The following is a 16,096-nucleotide window of genomic DNA, read 5'->3' as shown; positions in this document are numbered from 1 at the left end:
GTCTGCATTGCACAATGACAGATATAGAAGTGCTGGGAGAGATGAGAGTGCTGGGAGAGAAGCCTTGAGCGGGGAAAGGGGTTTATATAGATGTCGAGCTGGGCATTTGATTCACTGATATAACGAGCACGTCGCAGTTGAATTGCCAGTTACTGGTGGGGTCACCACAAACTAGATTGGATTTGGGGGATGAGATCGATGAAGCAATACGAGTTGACTGGTTAGGGTTACTGGATACGAGGAAGCCCTATGAAGCCATTCACTAACAAAGTGGTTCACCAGCAAAGTAGCTTCGTTCGCATTGAATGGAAGAAAGAAGAAACAGCAGAATGCAATTCAAGAAGAAAGAATAAACAAGTCTGGAGTTAATAAAGAATACCTGTTGAAGGTCAACAGTTATTTAATCCACCATGTCTTAACCCTGCCTACTCAGCTTGACTCTGCCCCCAGCTTGAATAATCGACACTATGAATGACTCACGCCTTTCACTAGAATCCATCAAGGGCAAGCAGCCCAGCTCTGACCCAGAACGCGAAGAGAAGCTCTTCGCCATCCTCAACAACGTGCTACAGCCAAACCAATTCCTCAACCCGACCGAGGCAGCGACGAAAATCGACGATCTGGCACCAAAGTTCCAGGAAACCGACAGGGACGATGGAAAGAGGGAGCTGGACATTGAAAACTTTATGGCGCAGCTCTGGGGCTTGCTCTTTGGGACGATGCAGTTAGTGCCTCGCGAGCATCCAGGCCAGGCGCGGGCGATTTCCCTGCTGAGTGCGCTGTGCCAGGTCGGGGGCGATTTGGGGGTCAAGGCAGAGAATGGGCCTTTGCGATGGAGACATCTGCCCTGTCTTACTCAATATCTGATACAAGATTTCTGGCGTGCGTATATACGATACTACACTATGAACCTACACTGACACTTATACAGGTTGGAGAACCTCTTTCGCCGAGCAGGAGTGGATTAACTTGAACTCCTTCGCAGCACGACTCCTGCAGAGCGGCCTCTTCGATGCGGAAAACGGGGTCTCGGACTTGGAATTGCTTGCCTCAAATCAATTCGGGAAACTAGATGGAGACTACGCGCAGGAAGATGAGGGCGATCTGGCGCTGCTAGAAGAATGGATTTCCCATGCCGGCGCGACGATACTGCAAACGGCGCGCAGGAATTCCCTCGAGGCCAATGCGACTAACCCAGGGCGCTTTACTCGGTCCAGAGAGAACGTGCTGAGCATCGCGGACTGGGAGCGCTGGCAGCGACGCCTTCTTGAGCTGGGGGTAGATGCTGATTGCGACCTCTCACCGCGTTGTCTGATGTTGGCGCACAAGATGGAGCTGCTGGAGAGATAAGAGAGCGACAATTTGTTCAACTGATTGCGGTCTTCTCGGTATTTAAAGTAAATAGGGAGTCGGAATATATTATACACAATGTCAGAGCCATCGCTCGCAACGATGGATGAAAATAGATTATACGCCGTCGAACCGGTGGATAAGAGCTATTTTCGACCAGGCTTGAATTAGACTCGTAGTCAAAGTCTGGTGGCTGATCGGAATAATCTCTGTAAAAAGGGGCAGAGACCAACCCAGGGATGGCAGGGAGATACAGGGAGCCCTCGCTGATAAGGAAATGACTGCCAACACATTGGCAATGACTCCGTTGATAACTCATCACTGCCAAGTTCTTATTATTCAATTTCCATGGCGGTCGCAGATTGTTGATGAGGTCGCCGGTCTCAGTCGGTCCACGGTGGAGCACCCAAGACAAGTGGGCGAGACAGTGCACAGTTGTCTTTGAAGACTCCAGTGAGGCGTCGGTTTCTCCAGACTGAGAAAGATCAAAGTCCGAAAGTGGACAGCCAGTCCGTCAGCGGCCAGCAGTCAGCCACAGTGGTCCAGAGTCTTGTTGGACATGCAGGGGTGCATGACTGCATGCAGGCTGTCTCAAAGACTGAAACTTGGATTCAACATCTGATTCCCCAGGTTCTGATGCGCAAGGGTGAGCAGAATTTGCCCCGATGAACGGTGAGGTCCGTCTGGATCGGCAGATCAACAAAGACCTCGAACAGGCCCTGGATCAACATCGCCTCTCGGCAATTCGATCGAACTATTGCCAGGCCAAAGTTTGATGAATATTTTGTCGTGGACGGAGTCACTGTGATAACTGATAGGTATAGAAGTGATGAATATACCGGATATACTCGAATACAACCAATCCAGCTTGGAATCCAGTGTCAGTTGCCGGGCAGGCGTTTGCCACATTTTGGATTCCAATTCCTGCTTGGATTCTTGGAAAACGGGCCAAGGACTGCCCACTCAGACAGGAGGATTGGCAGTGGACTTATCGGGCCAATCACTGCCGGCGTACCTTGACCCCGAGGAGCTCACCCACTGTTTCACTTTGATGAGGATAACTCGCATCTGATGAATGACTCGAGATGCTGCGTTCAGTTACTTGCCTCACTTCCTCTCCGTTATCAATGTGTTGCCGGGATCAGTAGAGTTGTCGCTTGTTCTGCAGTCCTTGCGGGCCCGCCCTGTGATTGGCTTCCTGATCCTGCGCCGGACGAGAATGGCCTAGCGTAGAGCCAAGTCTCAGGCACTGGCCAATGGCAGCCAGGCACAGTGGAGGGAAGCTTCCTATTCGGGCAGCCCCCTGAACGCCCTTTCCTGCAGAAAGCGGACACAAACAAAACTGCGCAAAAAAGCATCATCTTGTTTCGTCCTCCTGGTCTGCTCCATCCGGCCTTGACGGCTCCTCCGCCCATGCAGCTAACGCCCTGCTTGCGGCCTGATAGGTTAATATAAATCTAAAATAATCCAACTGGCCCAATGGCCTAATTTCCGCCAGCCAAGTGTCGTCTCGAGCTCGTCCTCGTCCTCTTCTTCCCCTTCTGTACTGTCTTTCCCCTCGTTATCTTCACCTCCGGCCTCCTCGCTGACTGGGGCTTTTCAATCCCATCCTCGTGCGCTTCGTTCGCACTTCCGTTCTTTTTTGCTCCCACGTCTTGTCCTTCTTTTGGGCCAATTGCCCCTGATTGCCTTGTTTCCTGCTGTCGTTGCCACGCTCGTTAATTCCGCCCACAGCGACCTCCCTCCTCGAAGATGACCCTCCTTAGGAACCTGGCCCTCTTCGCGGCCTGCTTTGGGCCCGCCATTGCCCAGACATGGACGCACTGCAATCCCACAAAGGAAGACTGTGAACCCAACCCAGCGCTGGGAACAAACCACACCTGGTCCTTCAACAGCACTCTCGACGAACAGATCTGGAACACCACCAATGGCGAAGTCACCTTCACCGACGAGGGCGCCGAGTTCACCGTCGCCAAGAAGCTCGACTCGCCCACCATCCAGTCCACCTTCTACATCTTCTTCGGCATCATCGAAATGCAGGTCAAGATGGCTGCAGGCCCTGGTATCGTCAGTAGTGTGGTGCTGCAGTCGGACGACCTCGACGAGATTGACTGGGAATGGGTCGGCTACAACACCTCCGAGATCCAGACAAACTACTACAGCAAGGGTGTCACCAACTACGAGAACGGCGAGTTCTTCAAGGTCGACAACGCCGACACGGAATTCCACAACTACACCACCTACTGGGACCAGGACAAGATTGAGTGGTGGGTCGACAACGAGCTCCTCCGGACCTTGACATACGATGAGACCAAGAACGGCTCCGAGAGTACCTTCCCGCAGACGCCGAGCAATGTCCGCATTGGTATCTGGCCTGCTGGTGACGCGGACAATGAGCAAGGCACGATTGATTGGGCTGGTGGTGTGGTCGACTACGATGCGGGCCCCTACACTATGGTCGTCAAGGATGTGCGCGTCCACGACTTCCACACCGGCAAGGAGTATGAATATGGGGACAAGTCTGGCACATGGGAGAGCATCAATGTTATCGAGTAAGTTACCAAGCTTACTACTGCTTTTGGCTGGGTTGCTTGCTGTACTAACAACCATCAGAGGTAACTCCACTGCGCTCGAGGAGATCAACAAGCCACCACCAAAGTCGCTCAACGAGAAATGGAACGACCTGCCTTCTGGCGCCAAAGCCGGTGTCTACATTGGCGCTGCCGCCGCCGGGTCTATCCTGCTGGCCTTGTTCATCTTCTTCTACATCCGCCAACGCAGACAGGGCCGTCTCGAGCACGCCCTCGGAGAGACCAAGTTCAACAACGAGCGCAACGAGATGAACAACTTCCAGAACAACTGGAAGCAGAGTGAATGGAAGCACGGGGGTTACCAGCCTGTTCAGTAGGACTAGCATCATCCCTTGCTGTGTACACCCACGAAACAAAACGAATCACCCATCACCCTTCTCCTCTCGATGACCTCCAAGACATTCTCGCTCTCCCTCACCGACGTCAGGTTCGACCAGCCTCCACCTGCAAGGGCCTCGCCGTCTTCAACATGAAGCTCAATCTCCCCTGCGCCAGCTTGCAGGCGAACCTTGCGTAGGGCTGCTCCCACTGCCCGCCTCAACCGCCTGGTTGAACCCGACATCGCATCACGACTCCCTCGCCTTCTCTCTCTCTCCCGCATCTCTCTTCCTCTATCGGCGCAATCTTTCCACATCTCAATCTCCTTGTTCATGTTTATATCATATTGCCATCTTCCCATCGGGTTTGGTTCACGACTGCTGCTGCTGCTGTTTGGTTTTCTTTCTTCTCTGTACATACCCTTTCCAACTTGTATGCCTTTTTCCTGGTGGGCCTCATACACCCGCAGTCTCAAGGCAGTGAGCACAGCATAGTTGTGTGGACGCGCCGGTTGTTTCGTGTACCTTTGTACCTGTATAACTAGATCTCACTCGCGCTCCTGCTAAGAAAACTTGATCTGTTCGCGTATGCAAGGCGTCTAGGATTCCAATGCATATAATCGCTCGCTTCATTGGTCATTACCATTAAAACTTCCCAACTACCCAAGCACCTATTATCTCCAACTAGACTAGTACCTATTATTTATACCTCCTCAAGCACAACATGCCCCGGCGACGCCGGCCCCTCCCCACTCTCCCAAACAACCGCCTCCTCCCCCAATTCAAACTCAATCACCCCACCATCCTGCATAACATCCCCATGGTCAAACCAATTCCGATCCCAGACCTCCCCATTAATCTTCACGGTCTGCACATAGTGTCCCCTCTCCAACCCCTCTGCCCGAATCCGCAGCGTGTTGTTCCCGTTAATCGTCATGTTTAGGTCGCTGAACCAGGGCGATCCGAGGAGGTAGGTCCGTGTTGTTACGAGCGGGTACACGCCCAGCATGGACCACAGGAGCCAGGTATTCATTGCGCCTGCGTCGGAGTTTCCCGGGATGCCGTAGGCGGCGTCGTGGAAGCTTTTTCACATTAAGTAAGTAATTGGGGTTGATGAAATGCTTTGTTTCCTTGAGTGGTTGGGTGGTGGGTGGTGGGTGGTGGACTTACTATTGAAGAGCGAGCTCTCTAGTTCGCTGGACGCTCTTGTGCTGCTTGTTTAGGAAATGGTAGAGATACGGCGTGGCGAAGTCGGGTTCGTTTCTTGTGGATATATCAGTTAGTGTTTATGTTGTACCGTACGTTTGGGAGGACGCACCCGATGTTCATGAGGGTTGTTATGCCTGCGCCGTTGGCGCCGAGCTCTTGGACTGAGGTGTTGGGTTTGAACTTTTGGGGTTAGTTTACGGATTATTCAAGTGGGTATTGGGAAGAGTACCATCAGGTCTAGTCTGGCTTCGAATGTTTCTGGTCCGCCCATGAGGTCGATTAGGGTTTCTGTATCGTGGGGGACGACGAAGGAGTATTCTACTGCGGTTAGTATCATGGTGGTGAGAAAGTATAGAGCACTGACCCCAAGGCGTCCCTTCATAGCTTAAATCAGCCCAGTTACAACCATAGCAATACAGCGGATCATATCCTGAATTATTAAACGACCCGTTCGAGAACTTCGGCGCCAAAAACCCCGTGAAGTTCAAACTTTCCACATCCCGATTCCAAAGCTTCTGCCACCCCGCTGACCGACGCAGGTATTTCTCCTGGTCCTCGGGCTTCTCGCCAGCTGCGACCTGGCTAATGGCAAAGTCATTAAAACTGTACTCCACCGTCCGTGAGATGCACCGCGTGTTTCGGTCCTGGGAGACATAGCCTAGTTCTAGCCAGTCGGTGAGCGCGCCACGGCCTTCTTTGGTGCTTGCGGTGAGATCTAGTGGGTCGCGGGTGTTGTATGGGACGACCTCTGCGTCCGTCTTCATCGCTGCGTAGCCCTCGGTCCAGTTGATGGCCCCGCGTAGTCCTTTCACGTATGCGTCTGCGAGGACGTTGTCGGCGTTTGAGCCTCCCTGTACAATTCCATTCCAGTTTCCAGAGCGTCCATCGGGAAGGAATCCTGAGTGTCTGATAGAGCGTTAGCACTTGTTGGCCTCGTTCGGTTGCAAAACCTTACTTCCATATGTCGATCAGCGAACGGATCATCGACTCGTAGTAAGCGGGCTGGAAGATGTGGTAGAAGCTGACTGTGCAGCGGAATATATCCCCTGTTTAATGTTAGTAACTAAAAGACCCTTGTACCTATAACGGCAACTGACACATTGTGTAGAAATCATCCCACGACGGCTCGTCTGATTCCCAGAGCGGGTTCTCGCCAGTCCTGTCAGAGGGCATCAAATGGATGAAATAGAGAGAGCTGTATAGCAGTCGGATATGAGTCAAATTTGCAGTCTCGTCGAGCGGCACCTGGATTTTACTAAAAACATCCTTGTTCCACTCTTGTACCGCCGCATCTACCGTGTCATTGAGCTTCCATGACGGGATCTCGCTGCCGATATACGCCCGTGCCTTCTCGGTAGAGATCATAGAAATGCCTATTCTCGAAGAAATGCTCGATTCTTCATCTGAGTTCCAACTGAAAATTGCACCAACGCGGTCGTTCATCGGGCCAGACTTTGCAGACTCGCTCTGGTTACCATAGATTGGGAAGCTAGGCTGTCCATTTGAAAGACCTTGAAAGCCTCGCATAGGATCCGTATTTGGTCCTTTGAAGATTTGAGCATTTTGCGGTTTCGTCTCGAACTCCCCATAAAAGTAGACGGTAAACGGGGCCCCTAGAGCGATTGAGTATAAGTCTTTTCCTTGGGAATAGGAGTATGTTTACCATTGTTCCACCCTCCCACATAGGTTCCATAGCCAGAATAAGACTGTCCATCCTCATGAAGCTGGACCTCTCCGGCAATGTAATACTGGCCGTTGGAATCGGTTGGTGCTCCTGGAAGATACTATGCTGGTTAGCTCCAGTATCTGAAATGAAGCCAAAAGCGTACATGAGACACATCAACCAGCACATGTTTCTCTCCAGCAGGGAAATTATACTGAATGATTCCGGCATGGCGAGAAGCTGAGAGTTCTATTTCAACGCCACTTTGCAGCTGCGTCTTGTAGTATCCTACGCTGGCTTTATCTTGGCCAACCTAAGCAGTATAAGTAAGTAAAAACAATGGAGACTACGTGGATAATACCCTCGGTTGGTTATATGTCAAATTGTCCAGTATATTCACCGGCGGATCGATCGACGTCAAGGGCATTTGTGCAACAAGGCCGTATTTGGGGGCGCCTCCAGTCCCGCTTTCATGCATCATTGCTAGAACCAATGTTACAACAAGCTGCCCATTGCAGATCAGGAAACATACTTATTGCGGTCACGTTCCCATCTGGAGTCCAGCCTCCGTTCAACACAGCCATGCTCCAGTTCGCTGCAGTGCTGTCGATTCCGACCTTGACTACTCCGAAGGGGCGAGCACCACCAATGAAGATGTCGCCTCCTCCATATCCTTGACCAGGAAATGGCCCTTCGGACCCAATAAAGGGATTCACATATTGAGAATAGTCGACTTCGGTAGCGACTGCTATACCAAAGCTCAAAAGGCTGGCGCTACTAACAAAAGAAGTCAGAAACCGCATAGTTGGGTTTGTTTGAGGAAGAAATGCTGCTCACCCCAACAAAGGAGGGGCATAATATTTAAATATGTTTAGATTCCAACTCCTCACTGCAACGGCACCTTCCCCTCAGCATCAATACAACGTCGGCGATTTGGTTCTTGGTAGAATGCGGAGTGACCAAACAGAAGAAGCAATTTGGGCGATCAACATACTAGTCGGCGGAACTTTCCCGTTACGCGAGTTAATCCGGCGCTCGGAACAGCCGCACAGCAACACAATCGAAAATTGCTCCCATCAATTTTGTCCCGCATTGAGCAGAACGACCGATCAAGCCTCGAACCCACCCCGGTTTCCTCTCCATTTCCCTTTCTACCTCCTCTATCCTGATCCGATCCAAGATGGTTGTCGCTTTCGACAAGTGTGACACACGGCCGGCCAACATCGAGGCCATCCTCAACGGCCTCGACCGGTATAACCCCGAGACAACCACAGTATTCCAGGACTACGTGGTTCAACAGTGCGAGGACCGGTCATTCGACTGCTATGCCAACCTTGCTCTTCTGAAGCTGTGAGTGCGATCTTGACACAATTCCAGTTATTACGCCCGCAATCCATTCTGGAATGCTGTTGTTGGCTTTATATGATGTAGAAATCTTACTTTATTATCACGTTTCCTATTACCTGAGACCCAAATTTGGGCATGTTGAGCAATGTTTCTCTGAAAGAAAGCCACTTTGAATCTCATTATTTTGACCTCAATTTGTGCTTCGCGCCTGCTAATCAACCGTCCGGTACAGCTACCAATTTAACCCCCACCTCCTCCAACCAGAGACCGTGACCAACGTCCTCGTCAAGGCTCTCACCGTCTTTCCATCTCCCGCTTTCTCACTCTGCCTCGCTCTTCTTCCCGCCTACACCCAGCCCTTCCCCAAGACCGAGGCCGAGGCCCAGGCCGCACAGACATCCGACTTCGTTGAATCCGTTCAGAAGCTCGCTCATCTATCTTCTCTCCTCGAGTCCGCTCAATATGCTCAGTTCTGGTCAACGCTGAACTCCGATGATCTGTACGCAGATCTTGTTGCCGACGTTGCCGGCTTCGAGGAGCTCGTCCGCATCCGCATTGCCGTTGAGGTCGGCAAAGCCTTCCGTGAGATCAACGTTGAGGTCCTAGAGCAATGGCTTGACATCCGGAACCGCGAGGCTCTCGAGAAGTTCGTTACCGAGGTGTGCACCTGGGAGGTGGAGAAGTCTGGCTCGAGCACCGTCATCAAGGTGCCCACGAACAAGGAGAACGAGGCTCGCAGTGAAGTCAAGAGCGAGCGTGTTGGTGTCGATATGTTCGGCCGCGTCATCCGGAGAGGGTTCGAGCAGGCTGCATAAGCCAATGAAACGAATTTCTGTTTCCTGTTTTCAAAATAATGAGTAAGGTCTTGTGGAGATCTTGACTTGTATCAGTCGATGAAGACCAGAACATGGACTTCTATCCAGTCCGCATTGACGAGATGAGTTCAAGCCTAAAATGATGATGACGGGGATAGACCAGCATGGGGAGGACTGGGAAGTCAGGACTGGCGCATTTGGCGTTGTGAATTTGCTTCTCATCATTTCATCATTCTATACCTAGGACAACCCGATTTTCCTCTGCCCTGTATCCACTACATACTAGATCCCGAGAGATATCCTGTCTGAACATATCAGCGAATGACACCCGCTGAACGATTCAAAAATACAATTTTGATAGCAAACACTCAACAAAGCAAACCAGTAATCCAAGTAGTTGGAACAAAACCATGTCTATATTCGTCATCAACATAAGGACATAACCGCGTAGTAACTCTACAACATCTTATCTATTTAGCAGCCTCCTCCCACTGCACACCAGCCCATTCCTCCCTATACCCAACAGCACCAACTTCTGCAGGTCCACAGTTCTTATTACAAACCCCCATAATGATAGTGCCCCATTCCATCCCCGCATCATCCTTACCAAGCCCAACGCCCTCTCTCCCATCCTCAAGAATGCTAATCGTATGTGGCACAAGCTGCAACTCAAATACCCTCTCACACCCACAGGACTCACACCGCGGCATGTGACTCCCGCCACTCGGCGCTGTCGACACACCACCAAGCTTTGCAAAAGCGGACTCGTGAAGTCGTTTCCCAACAACATCAGTGTGCGAATACAAAACAGGTGTACCGCGGAATTCGTATCGTAGCACTTGCTCAGGGTTGTGGGCAAGCCGGGTGGAGAACTTGAGGAATGCCTTGTCGAGCTCGGACTCGAAGGCATCTTTGACGTCTGCGCCGCCGGCCCCGCCCTCGGCATCCTCCGTTTCGATTGTGACGTTTTCGGGGATCTTGGGCGTTGGTGCGCGTGAGAGGGTTTCACCCTCAGCATCGATGTAGAAGTTTGTAAAGGGTTCCGGGAACTCTGAGCGTTCTGGCCAGGGGACGGGAGGGCCTGATGGTTCGGGGGACTGGGTAGATAGTGCGGGGTCGGAGACACGAACTTTGTCGGCGAATGTTTCGGCTAGGGCATTGGGAGTTGAGTCGTCTTGAGATTTCGTAGGCGAGTTGTTGGCTGGTGCTGGCGCTGGCGCGGGAGCTGGGCTAGGAACAGGGGCAGCGAATGGGTTGCTTGGTTGGCTGGACGCGGGCTTCGACGAGAAGGGGTTTGCGTTCGCGGAGACACTGTTCACAAGGCTTGTGCCTCCGAACAGACTCGCACCAAGATCCGGCTTGGGGGCTTGAGGTTTTTCCACCTCTTTCTTCTCGGGCTCCTGCTTTTCGGCCTTCTGCGGGGGCTGGTGGCTCTTGTGTCTTCTCGTCGCGCGCATGGCTCGGATACTGCCTGGCTTGCGGCTACATGCTTTTCGCGGGCAGGAGAAAATGTATAGTCGCCGGTCGGCATCAGGGAAGTGCTCGTATAGCTCGCCGTCGAGCTCGAGGAGAAGCAGCATTGGGCGGTTGCACACTTTGCATTTGGCGAAATCACCGGGAGGCGGGGTAGAGTTGTCAATCCATGTCTGGATTGAAACGGGTCAGCATGGGCCACTTCAAGAGATGTTTGACAGGTCGCGCCCAACATACTGGCCAACCACCTATGTGGGTAACAGAATCCTCAATGATTTCCTCCGAGGCGTATCCGAGCACGACTCCGGTCTCAGTATAGTCCCCCTCATCCTCGAAGCCGGAAGAGTCGCTATCGTAGGGATCCATGACGGCGACAGTATAACAGTGGGTAATAAACAGACAACTCAAACTGAGTCTTTCAAAATTAATGACAGAGAATCTCCCTCCGCGGCCGATGCAGTGTAAACGTGGTGGTAGTTATCTTTGCTGTTGTATAGACGAAAAAAATTTAAAGATTTGGGCGATAAGCGATAGGTACAACACTAGTCCCATCTTGGACTAGCGTATGGTGACAGCTCCAGCGGCCTGATACAAGCGTCGAGCTCACCTCATCAACAACACCTCCGTCATCCCCCGCAATTTTTCTCATCAAGCGAATGCGTCAATAAACTTAATAGAAACCTATCTATATATACTATATCCTATTTCTTGGACTGAAGGCCAGTGTCCACCTCCGGAAGTCGGAAACCGTGACTCGGTACCACAGCCGGACTAGCAATCACGCTAGGCTCAAGCTCCCATATTCTCCATCATGGAGTTCTTCTCCAGACGTAGTAGTCTGAAATGGTTTCTATGGGTGTGGGCTCTTTTATATACCACATCTCTTGCATTCATCCCCATCCCCAAACTTGGCCGTACAAAGACGCCCCTTTCCCAAGCAGAGCCGCGAGCAAAACAGGTTGCAATAATCGGTAAGATCTTCCGCCGTATAGAAACTCGACTGTGCATTGATATTTTTGATAGGAGCTGGCGCAGCTGGGGCGTCTACTGCGTATTCACTACGCAAATACGCGGATGAAAATGGAATCGCTGTCAATATTACGGTCCTTGAGCGCTCTTCTTATGTTGGAGGCCGCTCAACGACGGTCAATGTGTTTGATGACCCAACATATCCAATTGAGCTGGGTGCATCCATTTTCGTCGAGGTCAACTACAACTTAGTCAATGCGTCAAAGGAGCTTGGTCTCAATATCAGGGGCGCCAGCTATGAGCGTCCTAAAGAGAGTGAAACCCTTGGCGTCTGGGATGGAAAGAGCTTCGTTTTTGTAATGGAGGATTCTGGAAGCTGGTGGGATATTGCCAAAATCATCTGGCGCTATGGTTTGGCTCCCCTCCGGACCCAGAACCTGATGAAGAGTACCGTCAACAAGTTCCTCCAGCTCTATAAAGAGCCACTTTTCCCATTCAAGTCCCTTACTGCTGCTGCTGCCTCAGTAGGTTTATTGGACGCCACATCCACACCCGGGGCCACATTCTTGGAGAGGAACAACGTGTCGCCGGACTTCTCTCGAGAAGTAATCCAGGCAAGTACGCGGGTCAACTACGGGCAGAATCTACCTCTAATTCACGGCCTTGAATCAATGGTCTGCATGGCCACTGAAGGTGCTGTGTCTGTCGACGGAGGGAACTGGCGAATCTTCGATGGGATGCTCAAAGCTGCGCGTGCGGATTTGCGACTCAATAACACCGTAACGTCTATCAATCGGGGCAAAGACAGCGCCATTTCTCTAGACTTCAAAGATGAGCATGTCCAACAAAGAGCCGAATTCGATGAAGTCGTTATCGCTGGGCCCTACCAGTATTCTGGAATCACCATCTCCCCACCTCCCGAACAAACCCCAGACACCATTCCGTTTCACACTCTCTACGTAACCCTCTTCTCTTCACCACATCGCCTATCTTGGAAATACTTCAATCTCAAGGGCCCCTCCGACATTCCTCCCGAAACAATCCTCACCACCCTACCACGTGGAACAGACCTCGGAGACACCGAGGAAGGCGTTGGCCCTGCCGGGGTCTGGAGTATCAGCACCCTCCGCACCGTCACCAAACCTTCGACTTCCCCTGAGGAGCTAGAGGTGCAACACTACGTTTACAAGATCTTCTCGCCCGAGCGCCCTACTGCCCAATTCATGCGAGACATACTAGGCATCGAGCAACCAGACCAGGAATCAGCCTCCTCAGTATCAGCTGGCAGTATCGACGACCTCAGGAAGGAAGATGTAAGCTGGTACCACGAGAAAACATGGCATCCCTATCCGTTCTTGTATCCGCGCGTAACATTCGAAGACCCGATTCTAGCCCCTGGCATTTGGTATACCGGTGGAATCGAGAGTTTCATTTCGACGATGGAGACAAGCGCGCTTATGGGGAAGAACGTGGCGGCATTGATTTCAAACTCGTGGCTCGACCAGAATGAGGATGGCGAGATTCGGGGTTTGGATGATTCTCCTGTTGTGGAAGAGGATGGGAGAGCTGAGCTTTGACAGTACAGCGCTATCCCGTCTCGGGAACAACAGCATCGGCTTCGTGATTTTAACGTTAATGGAGTACGGCATTATTCTTGACAATTATTGATGGGACATAGCAAAGATGGTAAGATGGCATATATTGACCATGTCAATTGGTTCATCATATCATTAATATGTAAAATGTAACTAACTGCCGGTTGATGAAGGCAGAACGGCACTGAAGCGAGAAAAAAAGGCGGTTAAAGCCTTTTGAAAAGGGTAAACTTTTCCTGTTGAAGAAGGTGTTGAAGAAGCCATCCCAGTGCTATGTTTATTCACTTGCTCATGCATATCCATATCCCGTGACCCGCGTAAGGTTGAAAAAGCAGACCCGTAAACCCCAAAGAACGCACTCCGCGACCCGATTTTATGCGCAATGATGTTGAACTCGTACAAGAGTAATGTAACAAAAACAAAAGAAAGTAAAAGAAAAGAAAATTGGTATCATATCCAAGAGTATGGGGTTAGAGCCCAATATTTGCCCATTTAAACGGGGAGAGGGAAAGAGCTGGCCCATTGCGCGACCTCCTTGCGCAGGTTGAGGATCTCAGGGACGGTCTCGGAAGCGACCTTGGCCCTGAAGTCCTTAAGCTTGTTGGCTTCCTTGGGAAGCTCAGCCTGGACAGACTTGCAGATGTTGATCGACTGGTCGATGTAGTGAGCGATGCGTTTGAAGTCCTCCGCACCCATGCCACGGCTAGTCATGGCGGGGGCACCGATACGGATACCGCAAGGGGTAAGGGCAGACTTGTCACCGGGGATGGAGTTCTTGTTGCAAGCAATGTTGATCTGCTCAAGAACGGCCTCGACACGAGCGCCGTCCAGAGACTTGGGGCGAAGGTCCAAGAGGACCATGTGGCTGTCGGTACCGTCGGAGACGAGCTTGTGGCCCAAGTTCTTGAACTCTTCCTCAAGGGCCTTGGCGTTCTTGATCACCTGCTCCTGGTACTGCTTGAACTCAGGGGTGGCAGCGTACTTGAGCGCAACAGAGAGAGCGGTGATGGTGTGGTTGTGAGGACCACCCTGGTGGCCAGGGAAAACAGAGAAGTTAATGGGACCCTCAAGGTCATACAAGATGTCCTTGCCAGTCTTGGGGTCGGTGTTGCGGACACCCTTGCGGAAGAAGATCATGGCACCACGGGGACCACGAAGAGACTTGTGGGTAGTGGTGGTGACAACATCGGCGTACTCGAAGGGAGAGGGGATGACGCCAGCAGCAATCAGACCAGAGATGTGAGCCATGTCCACAATGAGGTAGGCTCCGACCTTGTCGGCGATCTTGCGCATGCGGGCATAGTCAATCAGACGGCAGTAGGCGGAAGTACCAGCGACCAAGCACTTGGGGCGGTAAAGCTCGGCATTTGCCTCGAGGGTGTCGTAGTCGATGATACCAGTCTCAAGGTTGACGCGGTAGGGGAAGGTTTCGAAGTAGGTAGAGACAGCAGAAATCCTGTGCAATATGGTAAGCCACAAGTCCGAGCCCCAGGTTGGCCATAGTACTCACTTTCTGGAGGGGGTCTGGTAACCGTGGCTCAAATGGCCACCGTGAGGAAGGTCAAGGCCCATGAGACGGTCATGGGGGCGCATGAGAGCCTGGTAGACCTGCAAGTTGGCCGGGCTACCACTCAAGCACTGGACGTTAACACCCCACTTGTCGGAGTCAAGGTTGAAGGCCTTGAGGGCACGGGCCTGGCACAGAAGCTCAATGGCATCGATGTGCTGGTTTCCACCATAGTAACGAGCACCAGGGTAACCCTCGGAGTACTTGTTGCACATGGGAGAACCAAGGGCATCGAAGACAGCGCGAGAAGTGAAGTTCTCGGAGGCAATCAAGACAACGGATTCACGCTGACGTTGGATCTCATTTTCCTACATGAGGCAGCCAGGTCAGAATTGATTCTTAGACAAGAGAAATATCTGCAGTATAGCCCTAGGCCACTTACCATGATCTTAGCAACCTCGGGGTCGGAAGAGACGAGGCGGTCCTCCATTTGCTACATCGGTGAGTCAGTCATGCTCAATCGGAGATCTAAAGCTCGCAAAGCTCAATGGATAACTTACAGCCCGGTGGGCATCTGACAGAGCGTAGGCAGCCATTGTGAGAGGAAGTAGAGAGGTAGTAAGGATGAGAGAGAGAAGACAGAAGCTGGAGGATGAAGGAGAGAACAGGGAGAGCAAGAAGGTGGGAGGACGAGAAGAAAAGAAAAAAAGTGGTGGGGTAATAAATGGCTGCCTGAGGAATCTGGCCTATAAATGAAACCGGTGACCTAGAACGCGATATCGGAGTTACGTTTCTTCGCCGGCCCACACTTGTAAGACGTAGTAGGCTTTAATTGGACTATGAGCCGTTTTACACTCCATAATGCGCAAAGAAGAGCTCGATTTATGGGATAAGATTAAGCACATGTTATTCACGTAGTATGGTGGCATACTGGTAGTAATGAGGACCGCGGTGGCTCTCCTGTCAGCTATAGGTTTACCCCTCTGTCCCCCGCTCAAGGTCCCCTCGAGTCTTCGGAGTTCGGACTCTGCAGTTCAGGACCATCTGGCGTCCATTGCCCTGAGAGCTCTCTACGAAAGTGTAAAGGCCTGGATCAAGTTCATCGGCAGGAGCAGCATTGGTCTTGAGGTTAACTGACCATCAAAACTAAAGGTTAAAGCGTCATCTTGCGCTGGCGCGAATATGTATTTAACGGCTGGGTGGTGCTAGCACCAGATTAAATCGGTCTGAATGATGGCGGTTAACCAAGCTGTTGTTGGG

The 16,096-nt window shown here is 51.7% G+C and overlaps 7 protein-coding genes across 7 annotated transcripts; 4 read left to right on the top strand and 3 right to left on the bottom strand.

Moving 5' to 3' along the window:
- Window positions 1-467: 467 nt before the first annotated feature.
- Window positions 468-1,350, top strand: ASPVEDRAFT_81613 (uncharacterized protein; the record flags this gene model as incomplete). The annotated part of the gene is made up of 2 exons (XM_040817068.1): window positions 468-882; window positions 932-1,350. 2 exons carry the CDS (start codon window positions 468-470, stop codon window positions 1,348-1,350), a joined length of 834 nt encoding a protein of 277 aa, XP_040665792.1.
- Window positions 1,351-3,102: 1,752 nt separating this feature from the next.
- ASPVEDRAFT_51301 (glycoside hydrolase family 16 protein) lies at window positions 3,103-4,258 on the top strand (the record flags this gene model as incomplete). The annotated part of the gene is made up of 2 exons (XM_040814453.1): window positions 3,103-3,902; window positions 3,964-4,258. The coding sequence occupies 2 exons, from the start codon at window positions 3,103-3,105 to the stop codon at window positions 4,256-4,258; spliced, it is 1,095 nt and encodes a 364-aa protein (XP_040665791.1).
- A 703-nt stretch (window positions 4,259-4,961) lies between these two features.
- ASPVEDRAFT_51300 (uncharacterized protein) lies at window positions 4,962-7,933 on the bottom strand (the record flags this gene model as incomplete). Its single annotated transcript, XM_040814452.1, has 11 exons — window positions 4,962-5,340; window positions 5,429-5,521; window positions 5,577-5,647; window positions 5,697-5,785; window positions 5,832-6,373; window positions 6,423-6,513; window positions 6,565-7,080; window positions 7,131-7,251; window positions 7,297-7,443; window positions 7,492-7,613; window positions 7,663-7,933. 11 exons carry the CDS (start codon window positions 7,931-7,933, stop codon window positions 4,962-4,964), a joined length of 2,442 nt encoding a protein of 813 aa, XP_040665790.1.
- Window positions 7,934-8,209: 276 nt separating this feature from the next.
- ASPVEDRAFT_39410 (CSN8/PSMD8/EIF3K family protein) lies at window positions 8,210-9,678 on the top strand. The gene is made up of 2 exons (XM_040811915.1): window positions 8,210-8,480; window positions 8,710-9,678. Exons 1-2 carry the CDS (start codon window positions 8,311-8,313, stop codon window positions 9,290-9,292), a joined length of 753 nt encoding a protein of 250 aa, XP_040665789.1. The 5' UTR covers window positions 8,210-8,310; the 3' UTR covers window positions 9,293-9,678.
- Window positions 9,679-9,762: 84 nt separating this feature from the next.
- ASPVEDRAFT_126831 (small subunit rRNA maturation protein TSR4) lies at window positions 9,763-11,131 on the bottom strand (the record flags this gene model as incomplete). Its single annotated transcript, XM_040806398.1, has 2 exons — window positions 9,763-10,938; window positions 11,003-11,131. The coding sequence occupies 2 exons, from the start codon at window positions 11,129-11,131 to the stop codon at window positions 9,763-9,765; spliced, it is 1,305 nt and encodes a 434-aa protein (XP_040665788.1).
- Window positions 11,132-11,576: 445 nt separating this feature from the next.
- Window positions 11,577-13,311, top strand: ASPVEDRAFT_26782 (putative prenylcysteine lyase; the record flags this gene model as incomplete). The annotated part of the gene is made up of 2 exons (XM_040809946.1): window positions 11,577-11,736; window positions 11,789-13,311. The coding sequence occupies 2 exons, from the start codon at window positions 11,577-11,579 to the stop codon at window positions 13,309-13,311; spliced, it is 1,683 nt and encodes a 560-aa protein (XP_040665787.1).
- Window positions 13,312-13,821: 510 nt separating this feature from the next.
- On the bottom strand, window positions 13,822-15,326 carry ASPVEDRAFT_126550 (glycine hydroxymethyltransferase SHM2; the record flags this gene model as incomplete). Its single annotated transcript, XM_040806375.1, has 3 exons — window positions 13,822-14,785; window positions 14,840-15,204; window positions 15,279-15,326. The coding sequence occupies 3 exons, from the start codon at window positions 15,324-15,326 to the stop codon at window positions 13,822-13,824; spliced, it is 1,377 nt and encodes a 458-aa protein (XP_040665786.1).
- Between the last annotated feature and the right edge of the window lie 770 nt (window positions 15,327-16,096).

This window comes from Aspergillus versicolor (assembly GCF_001890125.1).
Source record: "Aspergillus versicolor CBS 583.65 unplaced genomic scaffold ASPVEscaffold_3, whole genome shotgun sequence".
NCBI classification, from domain to species: domain Eukaryota; kingdom Fungi; phylum Ascomycota; class Eurotiomycetes; order Eurotiales; family Aspergillaceae; genus Aspergillus; species Aspergillus versicolor.
The sequence above is the reverse complement of the archived record's forward strand: the minus strand, read 5'-3'. Positions and strand labels throughout refer to the sequence as shown.